The 22513-nt window shown below is 45.3% G+C and overlaps 1 protein-coding gene across 3 annotated transcripts in view; it reads right to left on the reverse strand.

The window, feature by feature from the left end:
- arhgef2 (rho/rac guanine nucleotide exchange factor (GEF) 2) overlaps positions 1–22513 on the reverse strand; it is a 63881-nt gene that overhangs the window by 8999 nt on the left and 32369 nt on the right. For all 3 annotated transcript variants that reach the window (XM_010885123.5, XM_010885125.4, XM_010885124.5), the window contains 13 exons: positions 12369–12531; positions 7454–7521; positions 7304–7367; positions 6975–7107; positions 6619–6872; positions 6042–6292; positions 5244–5369; positions 4600–4717; positions 4262–4510; positions 1205–1281; positions 729–901; positions 491–558; positions 138–329 (listed from right to left, as the gene is read on the reverse strand). In XM_010885123.5, the coding sequence (XP_010883425.2) occupies positions 138–329; positions 491–558; positions 729–901; positions 1205–1281; positions 4262–4510; positions 4600–4717; positions 5244–5369; positions 6042–6292; positions 6619–6872; positions 6975–7107; positions 7304–7367; positions 7454–7521; positions 12369–12531 (1936 nt within the window). The remainder of the gene's footprint in view (positions 1–137; positions 330–490; positions 559–728; positions 902–1204; positions 1282–4261; positions 4511–4599; positions 4718–5243; positions 5370–6041; positions 6293–6618; positions 6873–6974; positions 7108–7303; positions 7368–7453; positions 7522–12368; positions 12532–22513) is intronic.

The following is a 22513-nucleotide window of genomic DNA, read 5'->3' on the forward strand; positions in this document are numbered from 1 at the left end:
AAAACAACATTAACCCTAACCAACAAGCACTTGCTGAGACGGACCTAACTGGACACCAACCTTGAGATTGGGTGGTGAAAAGTCAAACTGTCCTTAGATCATTCATTTAAATAAAGGTCAATTCCTTATTCCCTTACCCTCTGATACGGCTTCTGTGAGCAGCTGTTCAGCCTGGGCTGAGTAGGGGGTGTCGGCCCGGAATATGTTCCTGGAGTTGGTGGGGGGCGTGACATCCTGACCCCCACCTGTGATCTCAGCCAGGTCAGAGAACAGAGTCACCCTCTCCTGGAGAAGCTCCAGGACCTCCCTGTCCTTCTGCTGGATGTCAGCTAGTGGCAGGTGCAGAAAAAGACATTCATGTCGGTAAGTTCCTTCTTAAGGTAACACAGTGTTCCATATGATGCAGATGTAGTCTATGATGGGGAAACGAACGGACACGTGTAGAAGGGGACGGCTAGAGAAAGACCAGGGTGGAGAGAAGAGGTTGTACCTCTGAGTCTACGCAGTAATGCCTTGTCCTCGGTCTCTATTAAAGGGAAGTCCTCTCTGGATGGACAGCTGAAAACAGACAGGGAGAGAGGGGGTAAGGAGGCCATGCTTGGTAGTGTTAAGGAGAATGCAAAGAGAAGGTCCGCTATGATCCTGTGAACGTTAACAGGGAATTCTCCACAACGTGTAACATTGGCAAAGCTCTGAATGAGCCCAGTGAGCATGTCAGGGCGTCAGACCTGCTGACAGTCTGCTGTATGAGTCTCATCCAGTTGTTCCTGTCATCCCGCGAGGCACCGTGCAGCTCATACATGTCCGCGGGGGTGGAGTCACTGATCAGGAACATCCCTCGCTCCTGATTGGCTATGTCCCTCACAATCAGGTTCTTCAGAGACAACACTGCTGGCTTATCCTGAGAGACAGAGAAACTATTAATATTGTAATTATGATTAAATTATTGGTATTACTGTTGTAGTTGTTGCTACTCATACAGCTAATGGTAGTAACAGTGCTTAATTGATGACTTTAGTAGTAAAACTGATGACATTAGAGGTAGTAATGATAGTAGTGGTAATGGAACCAATAGTGTTAGTAAGAGTTTATGAAGTCATGTGGAACAGCAGAGAGAGAAGTAATAGAGCAGCTGAAGGAAAAGATGACAGAAGGATTAAGGAAGAGTAGCTGCTGCCTAACTAATGGAGAAGGGCAGACTCACCAAGCAGGGGAAGACATACTTCTGGTCCTTCTCCTGCAAGAACACCAGGATGTCTGTCATCAACAGGACCTGCACATCTACATGCACACAGAGGGAACCACTATTAAAGAGGGAAACACTGTTTCACATAGGCTGTACAGACCCCAACACTGCTCAGGAATGAGACTTGTCATTTAAAATAATTCAGATAGCACCCCGCATCCCACTGTTGGCATGCTAATTAAGGAGACAGGGCCGGTCCTGGTTGGTCCAAAGTTAGAACGAGGGTGGGTTTAAATGTTTTGAGCTACTAATATCACAGGTATCTATCAGTATAATTTGTAACAGCCAATAAGAGCAGCTTCGGATCTAAAAAGGGAATGGAATTATAATGTACATAGGAGAGAGCTATTCCACTCCATGTACAAACATCCTCTGTCTTTCTACCTGTGTCCCAAAGCTGAGGGAGTGAACGTGACAGAGGGTATAGAGGCTAATTACACCCTCCAGTGGCTCCTTACAGGGAGTGTGACGATGCAGCCTCCATGAGGGAAGTGGAATCCCACAAGGCACCACGTTATTTAGGAGCTTCCACAATTACAGATTAGAATGGATGGGCATGACTAAATATATCACACATGCCACGCATTTTTTATGACCGATTTCAAGACACAAACCAGTAAAACACCTCCTAATTCAAATGTTTAATTTTGATTGAGGTTTATACAGTGGGGAGAACAAGTATTTGATACACTGCAGATTTTGCAGGTTTTCCCACTTCTACAAAGCATGTGGAAGTCTGATCTCATTGTATGATTTTTAAGTAATTAATTAGCATTTTATTGCAGGACATAAGTATTTGATACATCAGAAAAGCAGAACTTAATATTTGGAACAGAATCCTTTTTTGCAATTACAGAGATCATACGTTTCCTGTAGTTCTTGACCATGTTTGCACACACTGCAGCAGGGATTTTGGCCCACTCCTCCATACAGACCTTCTCCAGATCCTTCAGGTTTCAGGACAGTCGCTGGGCAATACGGACTTTCAGCTCCCTCCAAAGATTTTCTATTGGGTTCAGGTCTGGAGACTGGCTTGGCCACATCAGGACCTTGAGATGCTTCTTACGGAGCCACTCCTTAGTTGCCCTGGCTGTGTGTTTGGGGTCGTTGTCATGCTGGAAGACCCAGCCACGACCCATCTTCAATGCTCTTACTGAGGGAAGAAGGTTGTTGGCCAAGATCTCGTGATACATGGCCCCATCCATCCTCCCCTCAATACGGTGCAGTCATCCTGTCCCTTTTGCAGAAAAGCATCCCCAAAGAATGATGTTTCCACCTCCATGCTTCAACGTAGGGATGGTGTTCTTGGGGTTGTACTCATCCTTCTTCCTCCAAACACGGCGAGTGGAGTTTAGACCAAAAAGCTAAATTTTTGTCTCATCAGACCACATGACCTTCTCCCATTCCTCCTCTGGATCATCCAGATGTTCATTGGCAAACTTCAGACAGGCCTGGACATGCGCTGGCTTGAGCAGGGGGACCTTGCGTGCGCTGTAGGATTTTAATCCATGACGGCGTAGTGTGTTACTAATGGTTTTCTTTGAGACTGTGGTCCCAGCTCTCTTCAGCTCATTGACCAGGTTCTGGGCTGACACCTCCCTCATGATCACTGATGCCCCACGAGGTGAGATTTTGCATGAAGCCACAGACCGAAGGACACTGACCGTCATCTTGAACTTCCATTTTCTAATAATTGCGCCAACAGTTGTTGCTTTCTCACCAAGCTGCTTGCCTATTGTCCTGTAGCCCATCCCAGCCTTGTGCAGGTCTACAATTTTATCCCTGATGTCCTTATACAGCTCTCTGGTCTTGGACATTGTGGAGAGTTGGTGTCTGTTTGATTGAGTGTGTGGACAGGTGTCTTTTATACAGGTAACGAGTTCAAACAGGTGCAGTTAATACAATAATGTGATTTTCTGGATTTGTTTTTAGATTCCGTCTCTCACAGTTGAAGTGTACCTATGATAACAATTACAGACCTCTACATGCTTTGTAAGTAGGAAAACCTGCAAAATCGGCATTGTATCAAATACTTGTTCTCCCCACTGTATATATATTAGGACAGGAGGGATTTAAACATTTTAATCATGCTTGTTTTCTTATTTAAAAGTGGAACATAATTAAATAATACCCTCAACACTCTAGAAGTCACTCTCAGAGTATTGTGGGAAATGTATTTTTCTAATGAACATTTATTTCAGTATTTAGTCCTTCAGAGTTCCTGTTATTCTGTTTACCTAACGCACTATGTATGACAACAGCAACGTCTTCCATGGTCAATGTCTTTCCCTTCTCTGTATCCAGGCACATTGTAATGAATGGAATGTCGGCTGAACAAGGCTCCAAATCTCCATCTACAGTGGATATAAAAAGTCTACACACCCCTGATAAAATCCCAGGTTCTTGGGAGGTAAATATCAAATTATAGGTCACATAAAAAGGTCACATTAAAAGTGGAAAAAGTTCTGACATGATTTTTCTTTGTGTCATTCTTTTACATCAAGAAAACCTGGGATTTTAACAGGGGTGTGACTTTTTATATCCACTGTATGTGCGGTAGACAAGGCCTTGGGCCTAGCAGAAACCATTAGAAGATGTCTCCCTTTTGGGGCAACGTACTTATAGCAGCAGTGGGGCTCCTGCTCCTTGTATTATAGAGGTGAACAGGACTCTATTCCTTACTGGGAGAGCCGAGTTAGTGAAACCACCAATATTAACATGCCCCAGCTGTCATGTGCGAGCATTCACCAGGTTGTCTGGGCAACCGACATTCTATGAATACCTCCTGGATCTATGTCTGTATGCAACCTTGCATTCCCTAGGCTACATCAAGGCAACAACTATTCCTTGTATAGTACTAAGGACTAGTGGCGTCACCTGTACAGTTGGGAAGGAATAGAAGTTAAAACCTTGGCAGCGTAAAATCTGAACTGTCACGACACTACTCACTAACACCACAACCGCATGTGACAACAGACAACACTCGTCTCCCTCACACGAACACGCCCTGCTTACCTTTGAGTCTAGACCCTTGAGTCTTCCACAGCAGAGTGCCCTCGTGAAGGAGCGTCCGGCGTAGCAGCTCCCCTCCCCTGAACACCCCTCCTCCCCTGACTGCAGCCTGGGCCCGTGGGTCCAGTCTGGCCTGGATCTCCTGCAGCCTCTGGGTTCGCTCCAGATCTGCCACCTGCTGGTCCACAGAGCTCAACAGGCCCCGGATCAGGGACAGGGCCTGGGCTAGAGACTGGGCCTCTTCTTCACTGCCTGTTGGTTGGTTGAGGGGGGGGGGTTCAGTTCTCTTTCTGCTGTGACACTACTGGAGCCACAGTGGCTTCTCTGGGGTCAGGTCTTACCCTTGGTGTTGTCAAGGATGCGCTGGATGAGGACGGGGTATTTGGTGATGCGCTGAGTTACCAGCAGGATACACTCCTGGACGCCATGGCGACGCAGCAGCGGTCCCCGGCTTACCCTCTGATGATGGGATGGATGACATGTTTAATACCGTATCTCATATGTTTATAGATGTTTAATATCGTATCTCATGTGTTTATAGATGTTTAATATCGTATCTCATATGTTTATATGTTTAATACCATAATTTATATATTTATAGATGTTTAATACCATATATTATTTTTTAAGAGATGTTTAATACCGTAATATATTTATAGATTTAATACTGTACAACCTGAAGAACAGAAGGAAATCTAACTTTGGGCAATACAGACGTCAGCAAAGAGATCACATCAGAGCTTGTCCTTGTGACTACAAGATAAGTTTGGTAATGAAGCAGAACTAACTTTATCTGTCTGTGGTGAACAGAGGATTTACAACAGGACAGTTGTTTCGGGGCTGAACCTCCAGTGTTATCTATATCCATCCCAGTCCTCCTAGCTAAGGCATGCAAATCACCCTCCAGCTGGCACCTCCTGACACCGGCCGCTGAGCTCACTCACATTCCACCAAAACACACATTACACACAGTTCACCGTCTTACCCGTATGAAGTGCTGAAACCTCTTGTCCCTGGCCAGCAGTTCCTTGTACAGTTTGACGGCCTTGGGATGGCGGCTGCAGAACTCAGCGTAGGCCTTCCTCATCTCATCTGCACACTGGCCGGAGAACTGAACACACAGAATGGCCTTGAGCTGACTGAGCCGGTGTGTATCACACGTTCACATCGTGCATGTGTGTGTGTCTTTCCTGACCTCTAACCTCTGAGTTTGTGTTTGTGTATGGTGTGTGTGTGTGTATGGTGTGTCTGTATGTTGTCTGTGTATGGTGTGTGTGTATGGCATGTGTGTGTATGGTGTGCGTGTGTATGATGTTTCTGTATGGTGTGTGTGTGTATGGTGTGTCTGTATGGTGTGTGTGTGTATGGTGTGTATGGCGTGTGTGTGTATGGTGTGTATGGTGTGTGTGTGTATGGTGTGTATGGCGTGTGTGTTTATGGTGTGTGTGTGTATGGTGTGCATGTGTATGGTGTTTCTGTATGGTGTGTGTGTGTATGGTGTGTCTGTATGGTGTGTATGGTGTGTGTGTGTATGGTGTGTATGGCGTGTGTGTTTATGGTGTGTGTGTGTATGGTGTGCGTGTGTATGGTGTTTCTGTATGGTGTGTGTGTGTGTATGGTGTGTCTGTATGGTGTGTGTGTGTATGGTGTTTCTGTATGGTGTGTGTGTGTATGGTGTGTCTGTATGGTGTGTGTGTGTATGGTGTGTATGGCGTGTGTGTGTATGGTGTGTGTGTATGGCAAGTGTGTGGCGTGTGTTTGCAAGCCCCGCTGCGTGCCCAACCTGTTCTGTGAGAATGTCCCCCAGCTGGTTGATGGTGAAGTTGGTGCTGCTCCCGGGCGCCAGGCTGTGGGTGCGTTGTGTCATCAGCTGGGAGAGGAAGCGTGTGTGCAGGGCCATCAGCTGATCCAGGTAGGGGAAGACAGCGTGCACCACGCCCGGCTCCAGCAGCACCTCGTCCAGCATGCCCTGGCGGAACACCCCGTCCATGATCCGCAGGGTCCGCACGTGGTGGAACTCCGTCTGGATCAGCTCTGAGGAGAACCAGGCAGGTGGTTAGGGACAAACAGGGCATCCACGTGGGAGCACAGAAACAGGGCATCCCACCCACCACTAGGGAACATAGAAACAGGGCATCCCACCCGCCACTAGGGAACATAGAAACAGGGCATCCCACCCACCACTAGGGAACATAGAAACAGGGCATCCCACCCGCCACTAGGAAGCATAGAAACAGGGCATCCCACCCACCACTAGGGAGCATAGAAACAGGGCATCCCACCCGCCACTAGGGAGCATAGAAACAGGGCATCCCACCCACCACTAGGGAGCATAGAAACAGGAAGGGAGGCGTATTCACCATAAATGACGTCTTGTCTCTTGATGACGTCTTTGCGGTGCATCTGCAGGTAGGAGGGGTCTACAGCCCGGCTCCACGAGTCGGCCTCGAAGTCCTTCCCCTCCCGCTCCAGCTCCTCCAACATGGCTGCGTAGTACACCTCGCCCTCGTCGTTCAGGGACTCCATGGACATGGCTCTGTTCCGGAAGTTCAGAGAGTCCGTGGACTGGGACAGGATCCTGCGCAGCCCCAGTGGCGAGTCATCGTTCAGATTCCTGTCAACGCGTTGTTGTAGAAGATAGCAGGACAGAATCAGTCCCCGGCTCTGTGTTAAAAACCCTGTGATATACAGTGGCCTGTACCAGACTCCTACCCACCCTGCGATGTTCTGGGTGGAGACACTCTTGGACAGGGAGAGGCCGGAGCGGACCCGGCGGCCGCCCAGCAGGGACTGACGGATGCTCTCAGACGGATAGATGGCGGAGCTGGGCCGCTCCTTCATCATAGGAGCTGGGGGGGGGGGTTAATGCAACTCGGTCACTCCAAATAAATGTATGATCACACGGTACGCATCCATACTGCAGTGACATAGACCCACCAACAGATGGCAGCACTACCCCCAATCACATCCAGACAAAATCCCTAATTTCCAAGAACAGAATTGGGGGAAAAGGCTCAGAAATTGTGGAGGAGAAGAGTAACTCACTTTTGGTCCTTAGAGCCACGTTTTGCAGCGCAGAGCTGTTCCTCACCAGGGCCAGCTTCTGTTGCTGCGAAGCACAGGGAGGACACACGTTTAGACTTACTAAGAAAGGAGGCACACCTCTTCCTTTATTTCCTCCAGTCCTGTACTTACCCGTTGTTTCATCTTGGCACAGTTGGCCAGTGTGTCTCGGCAGCGGTTGTGGATGGTGACATTGCAGGCTGGAATGCAGAAACAAAGTCGTCAGTCAACCCAGACATTCAATGTTTCCTAGACACACAGCAACGTACCCTTATGTGCCATTGATAAGAATGGGAACTACACTGTGAATGCCAGAAAAGCAGGAGGGGCTGTGACAGGTGCTGTTCTGGACAGGGTTATCGGGGCAAGCTTTCTGACACTACTATGAAATGAACTTGTGAAATAGACTGTCAACACAGCCCCTCTCACTTCCTCTTCCTCTCTTTAACTGCATTATCTCAACATGGTGAGATGGGCTACACTTCCTGGTAAATGTTTTCCTAGAATAGGGGAATGTTGAAGGGATATCAGAGGCAGTTTGTGGGTCTGTGTTTTGCCAGTCCTGTAAATGTTGTTACGTCCATATGAAACTGCCTTTAAAGTGTTTGAGTGTTCTGGGCCATTACACAGGGTTGTCTTTGTTCTCAGAGTAACTTAAGTGCACAAACACACAAACACACTGAAAACAGATGACATTACGAAACTTGACATATTCCTCTACTTTACTATTTCCAATGTATCTGCCAACATTAGACATTTTGCTGCCTAAAAATACAGAAAGACCTTTGTCAGAGAAATGGTTTGCTTTGGTGGGGTGCTTTTCCATGGTTCCTATTTTCAACCTTGAGGTTTCGCACACATCAGAGGGAACACAGGGCCAAAAATAGGCATTTTCAGGGTGTGCTCTCCATCAACATTTTAGAATGTTTCTCAGCTAAAATGCTTTCCACTTGTACCTAAATGGCCACTGTGACCCAAACTTGTAACTAAATGGCCACTTATAACCCAACATCACTGCAAAGCTCCATCTGAAGCTAAAATCATGACGTCTTGTTCTTGATGTTTCTTTCATTTGAAACCTAGCAAATACTGCCTAGAAAACCCAATTCCATACGACACTACGTGATTTCTAGTTTACATCACATTCTCTGCAGTGTTTGAATGAAATAAATGATTCATTTCAAATGAATAACACAGCAAGCTACGTGTAAACCCAATTAAAATGTATACAAAACACTGGCAGAATATGAACACATTTAATGGACTAAATACATCACAAATATTGACCAGAAATCATCCCTGGTGATTCCAAAAGGGAAACATTCACTCAGACATGAATCAATGGATTCTCCCCAAAGACCCTTTAAAGGGGAGGAGGGGTGCTTCCTACTGACCCCCACCCCACACACAGACACACAAACAAACACACACGCTCCCCTGCACCCAGCCTACATATGTCTCCACTGTCCCAATTCACAGGGGAACCAATCACAATGTAGGACAAGGTCAGGACCCCGTATTAAATCGTCCCAAGGGGGTTTTCTCCAATACATCTCCTGACCTCCTCCTTCCCCCGTCCTCTCTGGCCCTCGTTTAAGAAGGTTCAGAGGTAATCAGGGAGAGGAAGCAAGTGGAGTGACCGTGATCAAATGACAATGTCCCTCTCCCGTCCCTTCCACACGGGCGTCATCAAACAAAGGCAGGTTGCAGGGACGGATCTACAAACAGTGGCTCGACGGCTCTCCTCCACCACAACGTGTGAAATACCGAAACTCTTCAGTGGTGGGATTCCCGAACGAGAAAAGCGCTCCGTCTCGAGGCATTACGCCTCTGTATCGGTGTTAAACAGGAGAGGGTTAACCGAGTTAACCTCCACTCCTCTGTCATGGTAGCGGTTAGGAACCAGCATGGCCGTGGAAGCAGAGAGGACCTAGGAGTGTCTGGCAGACAGTGTGTTAATCCGCCACACGCCGGCGACCAGATGCACCGAGTCTAGAACACAGTCAGGGAGGGAGGTAGCAGCTGTGTGTTGGGGCAAAAGGGGCAGTGCTGAGGGAAGGAGGGGGAGCCAGGGGCTGTTACACTGATCCGTCAAACAAAGAGAAAAGCCCCTCTCTCAACAGACGTGGGCTTCACCATAGACTGTTTAATCCTCTAAACCTGCGGTCAGTAAAGAGGAGCTGCTAGAGACGGTGCTATTCCACATCTCTACTGGGCCTGCCGGCTTCCTCCTGACTGCCACACATTAGTCAACTGTCCTAATGGCAGCGTGACGTGACAGGAATTAATAACATAAAAACGGGGGGAAAATGTCATTTTTTTCCATGTCGACCTTCGAGACTAATTGACAGTGAATTAACGCATGCTGCCTGAACCAAATCAGATCCTACTCTCAGTCAAATAGACTCCAAATATCTTAACCGGTTCAAATTTAAAATACAGAAAGAGAGAAGCCAAACACTACAGGGACGTCACAACAGCCTCCGTCTCTCTCTACTGATCGCCTCCTTCTATTCCATTATCTCCAGTGGAATACGCCTCCGCTCTCACCTCTGGTGTAATTTGCAATGATAAATTATTCAAGCCCACTTGAGCCCAATACACATACAGAACCAGATCCAAACCACAGACCTGATTTATGCCCCCCACCCAAATCAATAGCCTATGACCCGTGCTCTAACTGAGCTCCAGCTGTTCTACCTCACTGCCCCAGCAATGTGTGTCTGAGGTGCCGGAACACAACCCCCCCACGCACACACACACACACACACACGGGTGCATACTCACAGATGAAAATCCGACATAAAAATTCCTCCTTTGACAGCAGACCTGTAATTACCCTCCATGCCAAGAGCTTTCCATCTCCTTCTCCCCCTACGCCCATGGCTCACTGTACCCCCGCCCTCTCTCTGACCCCTCCCTCCTCCTCGTCTTCCTCATTTGAGACTTGTCATCTGAGCCATGAGGGGTCAAAGTAACGAGGTTGAAGATAGAGCTCCCGTTGAAGGGTACAATTCATCCATACAAACATTCCATCAACGTAGACAAAAAGCATCCCTCTTTTACTTTAGGAGTAAACATTCCAGGTCAGAACCCAATGCCTCCAGAACACTGAATTATTTGAAGCAGGGATTCCAGAAGGTGTTGGAAACCTTCCACAGGGATGTTGGTTCATGCTGACTCGATGGCTTAACTCATTGACTGCAGATCGGACAGTGGTACAGTCATCCATCAAACAGTCTGCCTCATCTTATACTAAAGACCTTCTAGGTTATACGTTCCATGGTTCTATTCTGCCCACCACTGTTGTACTGTTAATCATCTGTTATTAACCTATTATTCACCTGGTTGTGGCTTACCTGTTAACTTGAATAATTTCTGCCATCCCTCTCTCCTTTTGCCACAGAGCTTCAATGGAGTGGATGTTGTGTGTCACAGAAGTCTATGTAAAACCTACGCTGTGGTGTGTGAAAAGCCCAGGACGGCAGTCGCAACAGAACCACTGGGAACCACTGGGGTCACTCATTTGGGACATTCTAACGGTCAATCAAACAGTAAATGGATGCCTGTCCACCTGCTTTCCACAAAACGCCACGGCCTCATGACTAACGGTCTACAGGAGAGACCCATTGTCCCATTGGTTGTGTACCTAATAAATAGACACGTTGGATTGAAACATATGGATTTAATGATAAACACAAATATCAATTCACATGGTTCTCTGTCTCTTTAAGGGTGGTTTCAAAATGAGGTAAGTATAACACACAAACCCAGTTCTCAGAACGGACTTCCTCTTTCTTTTTGTTTACCAGTGTCATCATGCTTCGTCCATCCTGCTTTGCATACATCTCTGTCTTCCTTTGTCTTGCTCTTGATGACTCTTTCTCTCCCTGCCCTCGTTTCCTTACACTCCTCTTTCCCCCTCTTTCTCCTTTCCTTTTTACTCTTCCTTATATCACATCTTATCCTTGATTTGCCGGCCCTCCAGTCTGCCTTCTCTCACTCCACCGTTCCCCTCTCCCCACCCCCTTCCCTCTCCCCAGCTGTTCCTCCAGGCCAGCGGAGAGAGAGGCCGACCGTCTGATCTGTGCTCCCCACACACTGACACTATTGTCTGGACTCGGCAGAGGGAGGGGGCTCTCCTGGAAGTCAGCAACTGATTGATTCTCAAAGAGAGGGAGGGAGGGATACCATCTTCTCCCTGATCCTCCCTGTGTCCTTCAGTCTTTCTCTTTTTCTAATGGACTATTTGTGATCCACATATTATCTAGTGTACCTCAAAACCACAGGCCCTACCGTATCTCTACCTCTTTATTTTACATAGGCTTCCTTTAAAACCCTTCTTATGTCAATCTAGTTTTTCTAGCGTCTATCTCCTGCTCTCTTGCCGGTCTTTTGATCACCCTTTTCCCCTAAGCAATGTTATTCCACCCCCTCTCTCCCCCTGTACTACCTTACCTACACATACACACACACACACACAGAAGAGAAGAAGGTCATCCTCAGAAGACAAGGTCATCCTAACAGTCCAATATATAAACCCTGGAGCCAGACGTCTGTAGGCCCACTGATGTGAAAAACCCTCAATACATCAATATTCTCCATAATGTTGTTGGTAATGACATTAGGTCTTGGTCAGTAGAACAGTATAGTGTGGGTGTGTTTCAGATGCTAATCGTGTCTGTTTAAACCAAGACTCGTATACCAGAACACCTGCCAGGCATCAACAACACACACTCACTAATAATCTGTTTTTAAGAGGAGCTTGGTCAATGCTGATGACTATGTTCTTTAATAATATTTTTTTTTTTTTTTTACGGGCAGGGACTTTGCTGTAAGCTGCTTACGTTATGCTTGAACAGCCTCCCTGCAAACTTACACACTGCTGATATCCTGGAGTCTGGGCCATGCTCACCGACTGATGGTACATGACCTTCAAATGGCAGGGCTACAGAAGGAAGAGGGGATCTGTACCTCACACACAGACACCTTCAGAAACAATCTGAAGTGCTTGGTGAATGCGAGCTGTTTAAAGTATGGTACTCACTGGGACAGCTGAGGGCCTCCTTGGCCGTGATGCTCTTGTTGCAGGCGGAACAGAGTGTGGTGGCCGACACAGTGAGGGAGGTGAAGAGGTGGCCATTGCTGTAGCGTGCCTCCCGCTCCCGCGCCTCCTTCTCCCTCTCCTTCATCCGCTCCTTCTCTTTGTTCTGTAAAGAAAAGAAAGAAAAATCAGCACAGTCTCATGCAATCTATGCAGATATTGAGTCCCAGAAATGTAATATGACCAGGTCTATATATTCCAGAGCTGCGATCAGTTGCTCCGCTCTCCTTATACGTTCGTAGGGGCATGTGCATTGTTTTAGCTATGCAGTACGTTTCCCTAGAGGACAGCTGGTGCATGAGGAATTGTAAAAGTGTCGTTTTCAGGAAAGGAGCTATAGGCTCTCGCTCGCTCTCTCTCCCCTTGTCTTTTTCTCTCTTTCTCTCTGCGTGTCTCCCAGTCTCCTCTCTCCCTCCCACACAGAGACTGACAGCCCGAGGACAATGGGCCAGTACTGTACTATACACTGTCTTTAATCTCATTATCACACTACAGTGCTCTGCACGCTGCATCAGCATTACTCAAGAGCATTCAGGGTGAGAGTGTATTCAGAGTGTGTGTGTGTAGAATAGTAACTGGCGCCCTTGTGAATCGAGGAAATTCTGTACATGTGCACTATGCTAATAAGTGTGTATCCATGTATGTGTGTCCGCAGTGTGGATGTTCCACAGTTAGTTGCATCTGTAATATCCAGGTGTTCTAAGAATGGTGCATTATTTTATCCCAACATGTCTGCCTGGGTGTGTTCAGACTAGAGCACCAGTCTTTTCTCCTGTCTGTCTGCCTGGGTGTGTTCAGACTAGAGCACCTGTCTATGCTACTGTCTGTCTGTTTGTCTCTGTCTGTCTGCTTGGGTTTGTTCAGACTAAAGCACCAGTCTTTTCTCCTGGCTGTCTGTCTGCCTGGGTGTGTTCAGACTAGAGCACCAGTCTTTTCTCCTGTCTGTCTGCTTGGGTTTGTTCAGACTAAAGCACCAGTCTTTTCTCCTGGCTGTCTGTCTGCCTGGGTGTGTTCAGACTAGAGCACCAGTCTTTTCTCCTGTCTGTCTGCCTGGGTGTGTTCAGACTAGAGCACCTGTCTATGCTTCTGGCTGTCTGTCTGTCTGTCTGTCTGCCTGGGTGTGTTCAGACTAGAGCACCTGTCTATGCTACTGGCTGTCTGTCTGTCTGTCTGTCTGTCTGCCTGGGTGTGTTCAGACTAGAGCACCAGTCTTTTCTCCGGGCTGTTTGTCTGTGTGTGTTCTGGGTGTGTACTGGGTGTGTTCTGTGTGTGTTCTGTGCTGCTCAGCATCCACACCAGTCAGGTTCCATGCAGCTTCTCACAGCCGGTGGCCCTTTAGTCCAAAACTAATCTCCTGACATTGTGAACACAGACAATGTGGTAAATCTTAAATGTCAAGCCTCTGTGTTTCCTTACTGGTCGCAGCTTATTATCAATTCAACATTAGTGACCTTACTATGAAGTTCCGTACCCACTGTAGCTATATCACTTATAGGTCCATCAGGAACAGCATCTTTAGTAAACTAACTGTACCATCAAATTCTATTGGGAAATGACTCAAAATGGTATTCTATGTCATATGTTTGACGTTTTGTTATCTTTTCATGTTTATTAGAGGTAAGTTGACTGAGAACACAGGAGTCACCTGGCAGCAATGAGGGCTGTGCATGTTGACAAAATAACATGCTCACTCTATCAGCTCAGGGACCAAATCTAGCAATCTTTGGCGGTTGGTCAGTTGCTCTAAAACAAAAAACGGACAACATGTTGAGAAACTCACACTGCTGCCCCATACAGTTACGGCAACAAAGGGTTAAAGCCCTCACAGGAACTTGCCACAAAACTACAACCTGACTGCAATCATGGAGAGAAAAGAACTAAACATTCGTCAGGGGTTAGGGGAACCTAAACAAAACTCTTGGGACCCCCATTGTGTTGAACTCATTCAGGACATTCCTTTGTGCCTCCCAATCACGGGAATAGGACACACCCACAGGAAAGAGTTCAGAGACGGTGAAGGGATGAAAGGAAAGAATGAGCGAGAGGTCTTAAAACCCATCCGTCCTTACATTAGCTAATTAAAAATGTGACCCGGCAGATAGTTCTGAGACGAAATATTTTGGAGACTCAAAACTCCACCAGCACACAGCCAGCACTAATTAGAAGGGGAATCGTGTTTTAACTGCAGCACTGACCCATGCAACATGCAGGTGCTGTGACCAGCTACAGCCAGGATGGTGGAAGCGTGGAAGAACAGGGTAAGGATGGACAGGAGACAGTTAAGTCTGAGGACAGTGGGTCCCTCGCGTTTCCACAAAGCCACATTTACATCTACTCCGTTTTGAAGAAAACAGGTGCAGAGTTTGTCTGGCCCTGGGCCACAAGGCTAGGCTTGATAAATCTGTCTAAGCTACTCAGTCTGATTAGTCCATAGAGTTTAAGTGTATCGGAGCGGGGTCCATCTCATCCAGCATCTCCTGGTGTACAGGATGTCTGACTGGCTTAACTGGCAGCAGGGTGTATTAGGGTGAGCTCTGCAGCAGCAGGGTGTATTAGGGTGAGCTCTGCAGCAGCAGGGTGTATTAGGGTGAGCTCTGCAGCAGCAGGGTGTATTAGGGTGAGCTCTGCAGCAGCAGGGTGTATTAGGGTGAGCTCTGCAGCAGCAGGGTGTATTAGGGTGAGCTCTGCAGCAGCAGGGTGTATTAGGGTGAGCTCTGCAGCAGCAGGGTGTATTAGGGTGAGCTCTGCAGCAGCAGGGTGTATTAGGGTGAGCTCTGCAGCAGCAGGGTGTATAATCCACTTTGTCCCCGCAGAGCCAAGGTAGGATATTAGGCTGTTACCGGACTCGCCCCCTCACTCCACTAAAGCACAGTCAGCTCCAGCAGTCAAGACAGCCTTGCTGAGCCCTATTTCTATAGAACTGACTTATGCCAGATATCTGGCGCGCTGATAGAATTCCCCTCCCCCATCTATCTATCCAGCAAACACACTCGCTCCTTGTCTCCCTCGTTTCCTCTCGCCTTCTCTCTCTTTCCTTACCTCTGTATGGTTCTCGCTCACTGTACCTCTCTCCTTTTCTGTCAGCCCTTCTTTCCTTATCTCTCTCCTCGTTAGCGGATTAACAGACTGGATTAGAATCATGTGACTCAGGGCCGATGGGGGGATGGGGTGGGAAAAAGGAGTGAAAGACAGTGAGCGATAGAGAGAGAGAGAGAGAGAGAGAGAGAGAGAGAGAGAGAGGGGAGGGGGCTTCTAGGAACATTTAATCGAGGGGAAGAATGCCACAATGCCGTTTCTGAACAGCGTGATGCTGAAAATTGTTACCAAATGGGAGTAATCACTTTTTAATGACAAGAGGGCGAGGCTGTGGGGAAGAAAAGCCAAGCTGCTGTTAAAGCCTCAGAATGAAGCTCTGCCCGAAGCCTTCCTGATATATAACCTTACTACATCGAAGACGATACACTGTTCAGTATGTGGCCCAAGCCTTCTAACTCTCCATCACTCCCCACCCCCTTCGCATCTCTCCCAGGACACTCCTGAATCAATGTCCTTGGCTCGCCCTCAGACTATGTGGATACCAGAGGATGGCTAATTACAAAATCGAAAAGTAATCTCGCTTATTAAAGTGCCTTTCCTAACGCTGTAGTAGAAGACAGGTTAACCACACAGCAAGGTGTTGAGCTCAGCAAGCTGAAAGGGGCTGCGGGATCAGACCAGTAAAACCACCCAGCTGGAATCACTGCATTGAACACTGCAGAAAGGCAATATAGGATAAGGATGCTAAACAAGACTGTGTCATTGTTATACTCTTCTTACCACCATTTTCCATCTACAGTACAGTGAGCAACTGTAAACATGTGTTCTGTTCTGCTACCTGCCTTTGCAGAGGCTGGCGCCTTGGCCAGACCAAATCCGTCATGTCTATGCGTAACAACGGAAGTTCAATCATTTCCAATTAACATGTGCGTTATGATGCAAAGACATACGACACTATGCGTTCCCTTTGCTAATAAATCACGTTTGGGGTGTTGCATGCGTTGGATTTTTCCTACTCGTGCACCAAAACGTGTGCATTATTCAAACTGGAAACTGTCAATGTATAAGTACATTGTGCATATAATCTCCAAAAAGCATAGTCAGAACAGAATTAAGTGAATATATTTGTAAATATATTAAATATTTTTATAAAAAGTATGGCCTACATAATTATAATTGTAATGACTAAAACGGACAAAAAGCTGCCAGATACACTGCTCTACACACACTTATTAAAATACCTATACAGGTTGAGGCTAGAACAGCGTTTGTATGCAGCAGTTGCTAACATAATGAAACGTTCAGAACTTTTGTACAGCCAACAACTTAAAGCTGCTGAGCTGATAGCCAGATATCGGATGAAATCTTCCTCCATGCATTATTTGTAGCATTTATGTCTCTATAAATATCGTCTGAAAAACCAAAAAGGGCAGAATAACCAGCGACCGCACATATCAGCATGTATTTAAAGATGCGTCGTAAATCAAAAAATAATGTGTAGCGATGTGGAAAGGGCTTGCAACAAAACGATGCATTCACAACACAATTGGGGGATCTGGTCTGGCAGAGGCGTGAGTCTGCTGATCAAGGTCACAACAGCAGTATCCAAATCACACCTGAGGATTGGTAGTCAGTACTCCCCTGAGTCCAGATGCTTGTCCCTGACCACCACTACGCCATAATCTGAAGTCTGACCTCAAACAATAGGACAGAGAAAAAAAGCTGTTAACAAGCAGCTGTGTTCAAGAAAAAACAGTGATCTAAAAAAATGCTTGATTACCCATGAGGTCAGAGTTCCATGGTTCTTTGCATAGCAGTCTAAAATGCATATCATTTCAGTCTACAGTCGGGGAGAATTATAGCCTATATCCCTCAGTGGTTAACTACAACCTTTGGTTAAAACCAGTCAGCGAGCTAGCATAGCTAATGCTTTGTTTAGTAAATTCTTACTGGAATCGCATGGGTCTCTATATAAGGTTTCATGTGTCATCTTTTTAGGGTATTAAAAGGAAGTGGCATAACTGATTTACTGTAAGTAATAAAGTGGGGTTTGTTAATCTAGGATCAAGGTTTATTGATGCTAATGTTTAATCAAAAGGTTGGCATGCACAAGCCAAAACTACTCACACCAGGTATAGGTACAGTGTTAGGCAGTTCACATGTAGTTATTGGGTATGCAGAGATATTCTAAATAGAATGGATATATCCATTTAAATGCCAGGTCAAAATACAAATGTAAAATATGTTTTCATGCCATATGCACAGATGAGTAAATGTCCAATGCGTCAAACTGCTTTCCTGCAGCAACTTTTAACATTTCATAGTCACAACATACAAAGCCAAGTGTGCACGTCAGATTAAGTCAAATGAGTGTCTGATGAGATGGACAGAGAGGCTTGTATACTTTCATATTTCTACAAAGTGTGCTATCTGAAAGCAGCAGGACTCAGGAAGTCTTACTTCCTCTTCAGACTGGGATGTTGGCATCTGTTGTTTTTAGTGGGAAAACAGTGCAGATTTTGCCTGAGCTATAAAGAATGTGCTCACTTTTTTGACTTGTGTGAACATTTGTTATCTTCAGTGTGTCTATGAATACAGGTCATTCACTTCTCAATTCCCCTTCCTGCAACTAAACAGCCTCAGACTCAGACACAACAAAACTAAAAAGGAAGAGGAGAAACAAACAGACAATGTTCTGAAAAAGGTTGTTTAGAAATGGGTTTGTATGCTAAGTCCAACCATTTTGGTTGACACTGAAATCCAGTGTTGTAGTGGAGGGCATACGCAGGTATACGCGGTATACCCACTCCTAACCAGTGGATTAGTGGAGGGTATACGCTGTAGCCACTTTCTGTCAGCAGACATAGTGTATACTCACTTCTTACTGATGCGTATCAATGAAGTACAGTGACCGTATCTGCAATATACATAATTTTTCTAATAGATAAAACATGCAAAAAGTAGCATACAAAAGACAGTCGCATGTGAATAATTACAAACGCAACATTTTGCAAAAGAAAAAATTATGTGCACGTGACTGACATTAAATTGCTTTGATTAGCTAGTCATTCAGAACCTTATATCACTTCAGTCACATATTTATGTTTGCCAGGATATTCAGTTTTTTTTCTCACAGAGGCAAAATAATATTTTCTAAAGTTAACGATACTTCCGAAATGCATTATGAAGCGACCTCAGCAAACAACATTTTCATTTGTCCGAACGAATAAATGCAACTGCAACCGCCGGCACAGGTGCTGAAAGATGATAGTGCTTCGGACCATGTAGTAAATATTACCCAAGATTTTGAAAGCAATCAGATCCACCATGTATAGTGCATAGTATATCCATACATTACATATTTTTAAATCATTTTATCAATGGTGTGATTTGGCAGTACTCCTCCATTAGCAGCCTTAGTTAGCTATCTATCTATCTATCTAACGACTTCTAGCTAACTTTACTGTTGATGATTTTTGGCGAAAATGGTAGCTAGTTCAATTGGAAAATGCGTGTAGTGAAGCTGATATCAGGACTGGTAGCTAGTTCGCTAGATTGCAATCTTGTTGTGGTGTATATTGGGCATGTCATCTGCACTTTCAGATAGTATACTGTATGTTTTTTGTTCTTCATGGACACCAATGACTTGCCAGACCTGTGTACATTAGAGCAACGGAAAGATTTAATGTCCAAAAACCTCTGGTTAGGATGCAAGACGATACTGGGTAAGTTAGGGTAGTTCTAAAACTTGGGTCCCAATGTATATGGTGTTAGAAATGTTTTACAGAAAAATGTAATTGATGACTGGATTAAATATTAATTTGCAAAATGTGTGTGTTGAAGGTGGGTGGGTGCCCCCAGATGTGTGTCCCCAGGTGTGTCAGGAAATGACTGACTCACACTTGCACAAAATCCCAGGCCAGCGTAGTACAGCTTGGGTTGGCTTTGACTAAAAGACCAATTGGAATTTATAATTTTAGTGCAATCAATGTCCATGTCACGGTTTCTTGTATAATTTCTCATGCAAGGGCACATTTCTATTTTTTAATGAGCCATTTGGAGAAGAAAATGCCAAAATTCCGGTATATCCACCTCTCCAAGCACCACTACACCACTGCTGACATCCTATATTTCGGCTAAACCAATTGTGATCTCATCTAAAGTATCTTTGCTAGAGCTTCAGTGTTGACATAATTCACAGGAAGTACATTAATCAGACTTCCTGTTGCATGAATACAGCTTAATGTGTACATCCACTTGAAAGTGGCTGCATGGTCCTTATTTGTGCATAGATTGCTAACATGTGGGTTGTTTAGGGGTTATTGTGCTTCATTGTGATGCATTTTCTAGCTTTCCTTGACATCTTGTTTTCCTTGACATTCACATACTGTGATTGGTAAGAAGGGTATTATTACATTCTTCTTCTATGGTGTTATCTGGCGGTTGGCCCGTAATGTTACCCAACACCAGTTACTAAAATGACACTACAATACCTAATCCAATCATTCATACTACACACAAGTCCTGTCGTCCTAAGAAATGCAAATATATAAAAAATCTCAAGTCCTAAAGGTTTAGTTTATATTGCCTTTGCATTGAAAACCTCCCTCTCTCCATTATAATGTCTACATGCAAATAAAATGCGAAACCTTCACCTGGAAGCATACAAGTGCTGGTCATAAAATTAGAATATCATCAAAAAGTTGATTTATTTCAGTAATTCCATTCAAAAAGTGAAACTTGTATGATTTATATATTCATTCCACACAGACTGATATATTTCAAGTGTTTATTTATTATAAATTTGATGGTTATAACTGACAACTAACCCCAAATTCAGTATCTCAGAGAATGTGAATATTGTGAAAAGGTTCAATATTGAAGACACCTGGTGCCACACTCTAATCAGCTAATTAACCCAAAACACCTGCAAAGGCCTTTAAATGGTCTCTCAGTCTAGTTCTGTAGGCTACACAATCATGGGGAAGACTGCTGACTTGACAGCTGTCCAAAAGACGACCATTGACACCTTGCACAAGGAGGGCAAGACACAAAGAGGCTGGCTGTTCACAGAGCTCTGCGTCCAAGCACATTAATAGACAGATGAAAGCAAGGAAAAGATGTGGTAAAAAAAAGTGTACAAGCAATAGGGATAACCGCACCCTGGAGAGGATTGTGAAACAAAACCCATTCAAAAATGTGGGGGAGATTCACAGAGTGGACTGCAGCTGGAGTCAGTGCTTCAAGAACCACCACGCACAGACGTATGCAAGACATGGGTTTCAGCTGTCGCATTCCTTGTGTCAAGCCACTCTTGAACAATACACAGCGTCAGAAGCGTCTCGCTTGGGCTAAAGACCAAAAGGACTGGACTGCTGCTGAGTGGTCCAAAGTTATGTTCTCTGATGAAAGTAAATTTTGCATTTCCTTTGGAAATCAAGGTCCCAGAGTCTGGAGGAAGAGAGGAGAGGCACAGAATCCACGTTACTTGAAGTCCAGTGTAAAGTTTCCACAGTCAGTGATGTTTTGGGGTGCCATGTCATCTGCTGGTGTTGGTCCACTGTGTTTTCTGAGGTCCAAGGTCAACGCAGCCATCTACCAGGAAGTTTTAGAGCACTTCATGCTTCCTGCTGCTGACCAACTTTATGGAGATGCAGATTTCTTTTTCCAACAGGACTTGGCACCTGCACACAGTGCCAAAGCTACCAATACCTGGTTTAAGGACCATGGCATCCCTGTTCTCAAATGGCCAGAAAACTCGCCTGACCTTAACCCTATAGAAAATCTATAGGGTATTGTGAAGAGGAAGATGCGATACGCCAGACCCAACAATGCAGAAGAGCTGAAGACCACTATCAGAGCAACCTGGGCTCTCATAACACCTGAGCAGTGCCACAGACTGATTGACCCCATGCCACGCCGCATTGCTGCAGTAATTCAGGCAAAAAGAGCCCCAACTAAGTATTGAGTGCTGTACATGCTCATACTTTTCATGTTCATACTTTTCAGTTGGCCAAATTTTGTTTTTATTTGTCTTAAGTAATATTAACATTTTCGATTCCAAAAAAGTTGGGACACTGTACAATTGTGAATAAAAACTGAATGCAATGATGTGGAAGTTTCAAATGTTAATATTATAGATAACATTTCAAATGTTTAAACTGAGAAAATGTATCATTTAAGGGAAAAATATGTTTATTAAAAATGTCATGGTATCAACACATCTCAAAAAAGTTGGGACAAAGCCATGTTTACCACTGTGTGGCATCCCCTCTTCTTTTTATAACAGACTGCAAACTTCTGGGGACTGAGGAGACAAGTTGCTCAAGTTTATGAATAGGAATGTTGTCCCATTCTTGTTTAATACAGGCTTCTAATTGCTCAACTGTCTTAGGTCTTCTTTGTCGCACCTTCCTCTTTATGATGCGCCAATTGTTTTCTATGGGTGAAAGATCTGGACTGCAAGCTGGCCATTTCGGTACCCGGATCCTTCTTCTATGCAGCCATGACATTGTAATTGATGCAGTATGTGGTCTGGCATTGTCATGTTGGAAAATGCAAGGTCTTCCCTGAAAGAGACGACGTCTGGATGGGAGCAGATGTTGTTCTAGAACTTGGATATAACTGTCAGCATTGATGGTGCCTTTCCAGATGTGTAGGCTGCCCATGCCACATGCACTCATGCAATCCCATACCATCAGAGATGCAGGCTTCTGAACTGAGCGCTGATAACAACTTGGATCGTCCTTGTCCTCTTTAGTCCGGATAACATGGCGTCCCAGTTTTCCAAAATGAACTTCAAATTTTGATTTGTCTGACCACAGAACACTTTTCCACTTTGCCACAGTCCATTTTAAATGAGCCTTGGCCCAGAGTAAATGCCTGTGCTTCTGGAACCCTGTTTAGATACAGCTTCTTTTTTGACCTATAGAGTTTTAGCCGGCAACTGCGAATGGCACGGTAGATTGTGTTCACCGACAATGTTTTCTGGAAGTATTCCTGAGACCATGTTGTGATTTCCATTACAGTATCATTCCTGTATGTGATGCAGT

This window comes from Esox lucius, chromosome 20 (genome assembly GCF_011004845.1).
Source record: "Esox lucius isolate fEsoLuc1 chromosome 20, fEsoLuc1.pri, whole genome shotgun sequence".
Taxonomy (NCBI): domain Eukaryota; kingdom Metazoa; phylum Chordata; class Actinopteri; order Esociformes; family Esocidae; genus Esox; species Esox lucius.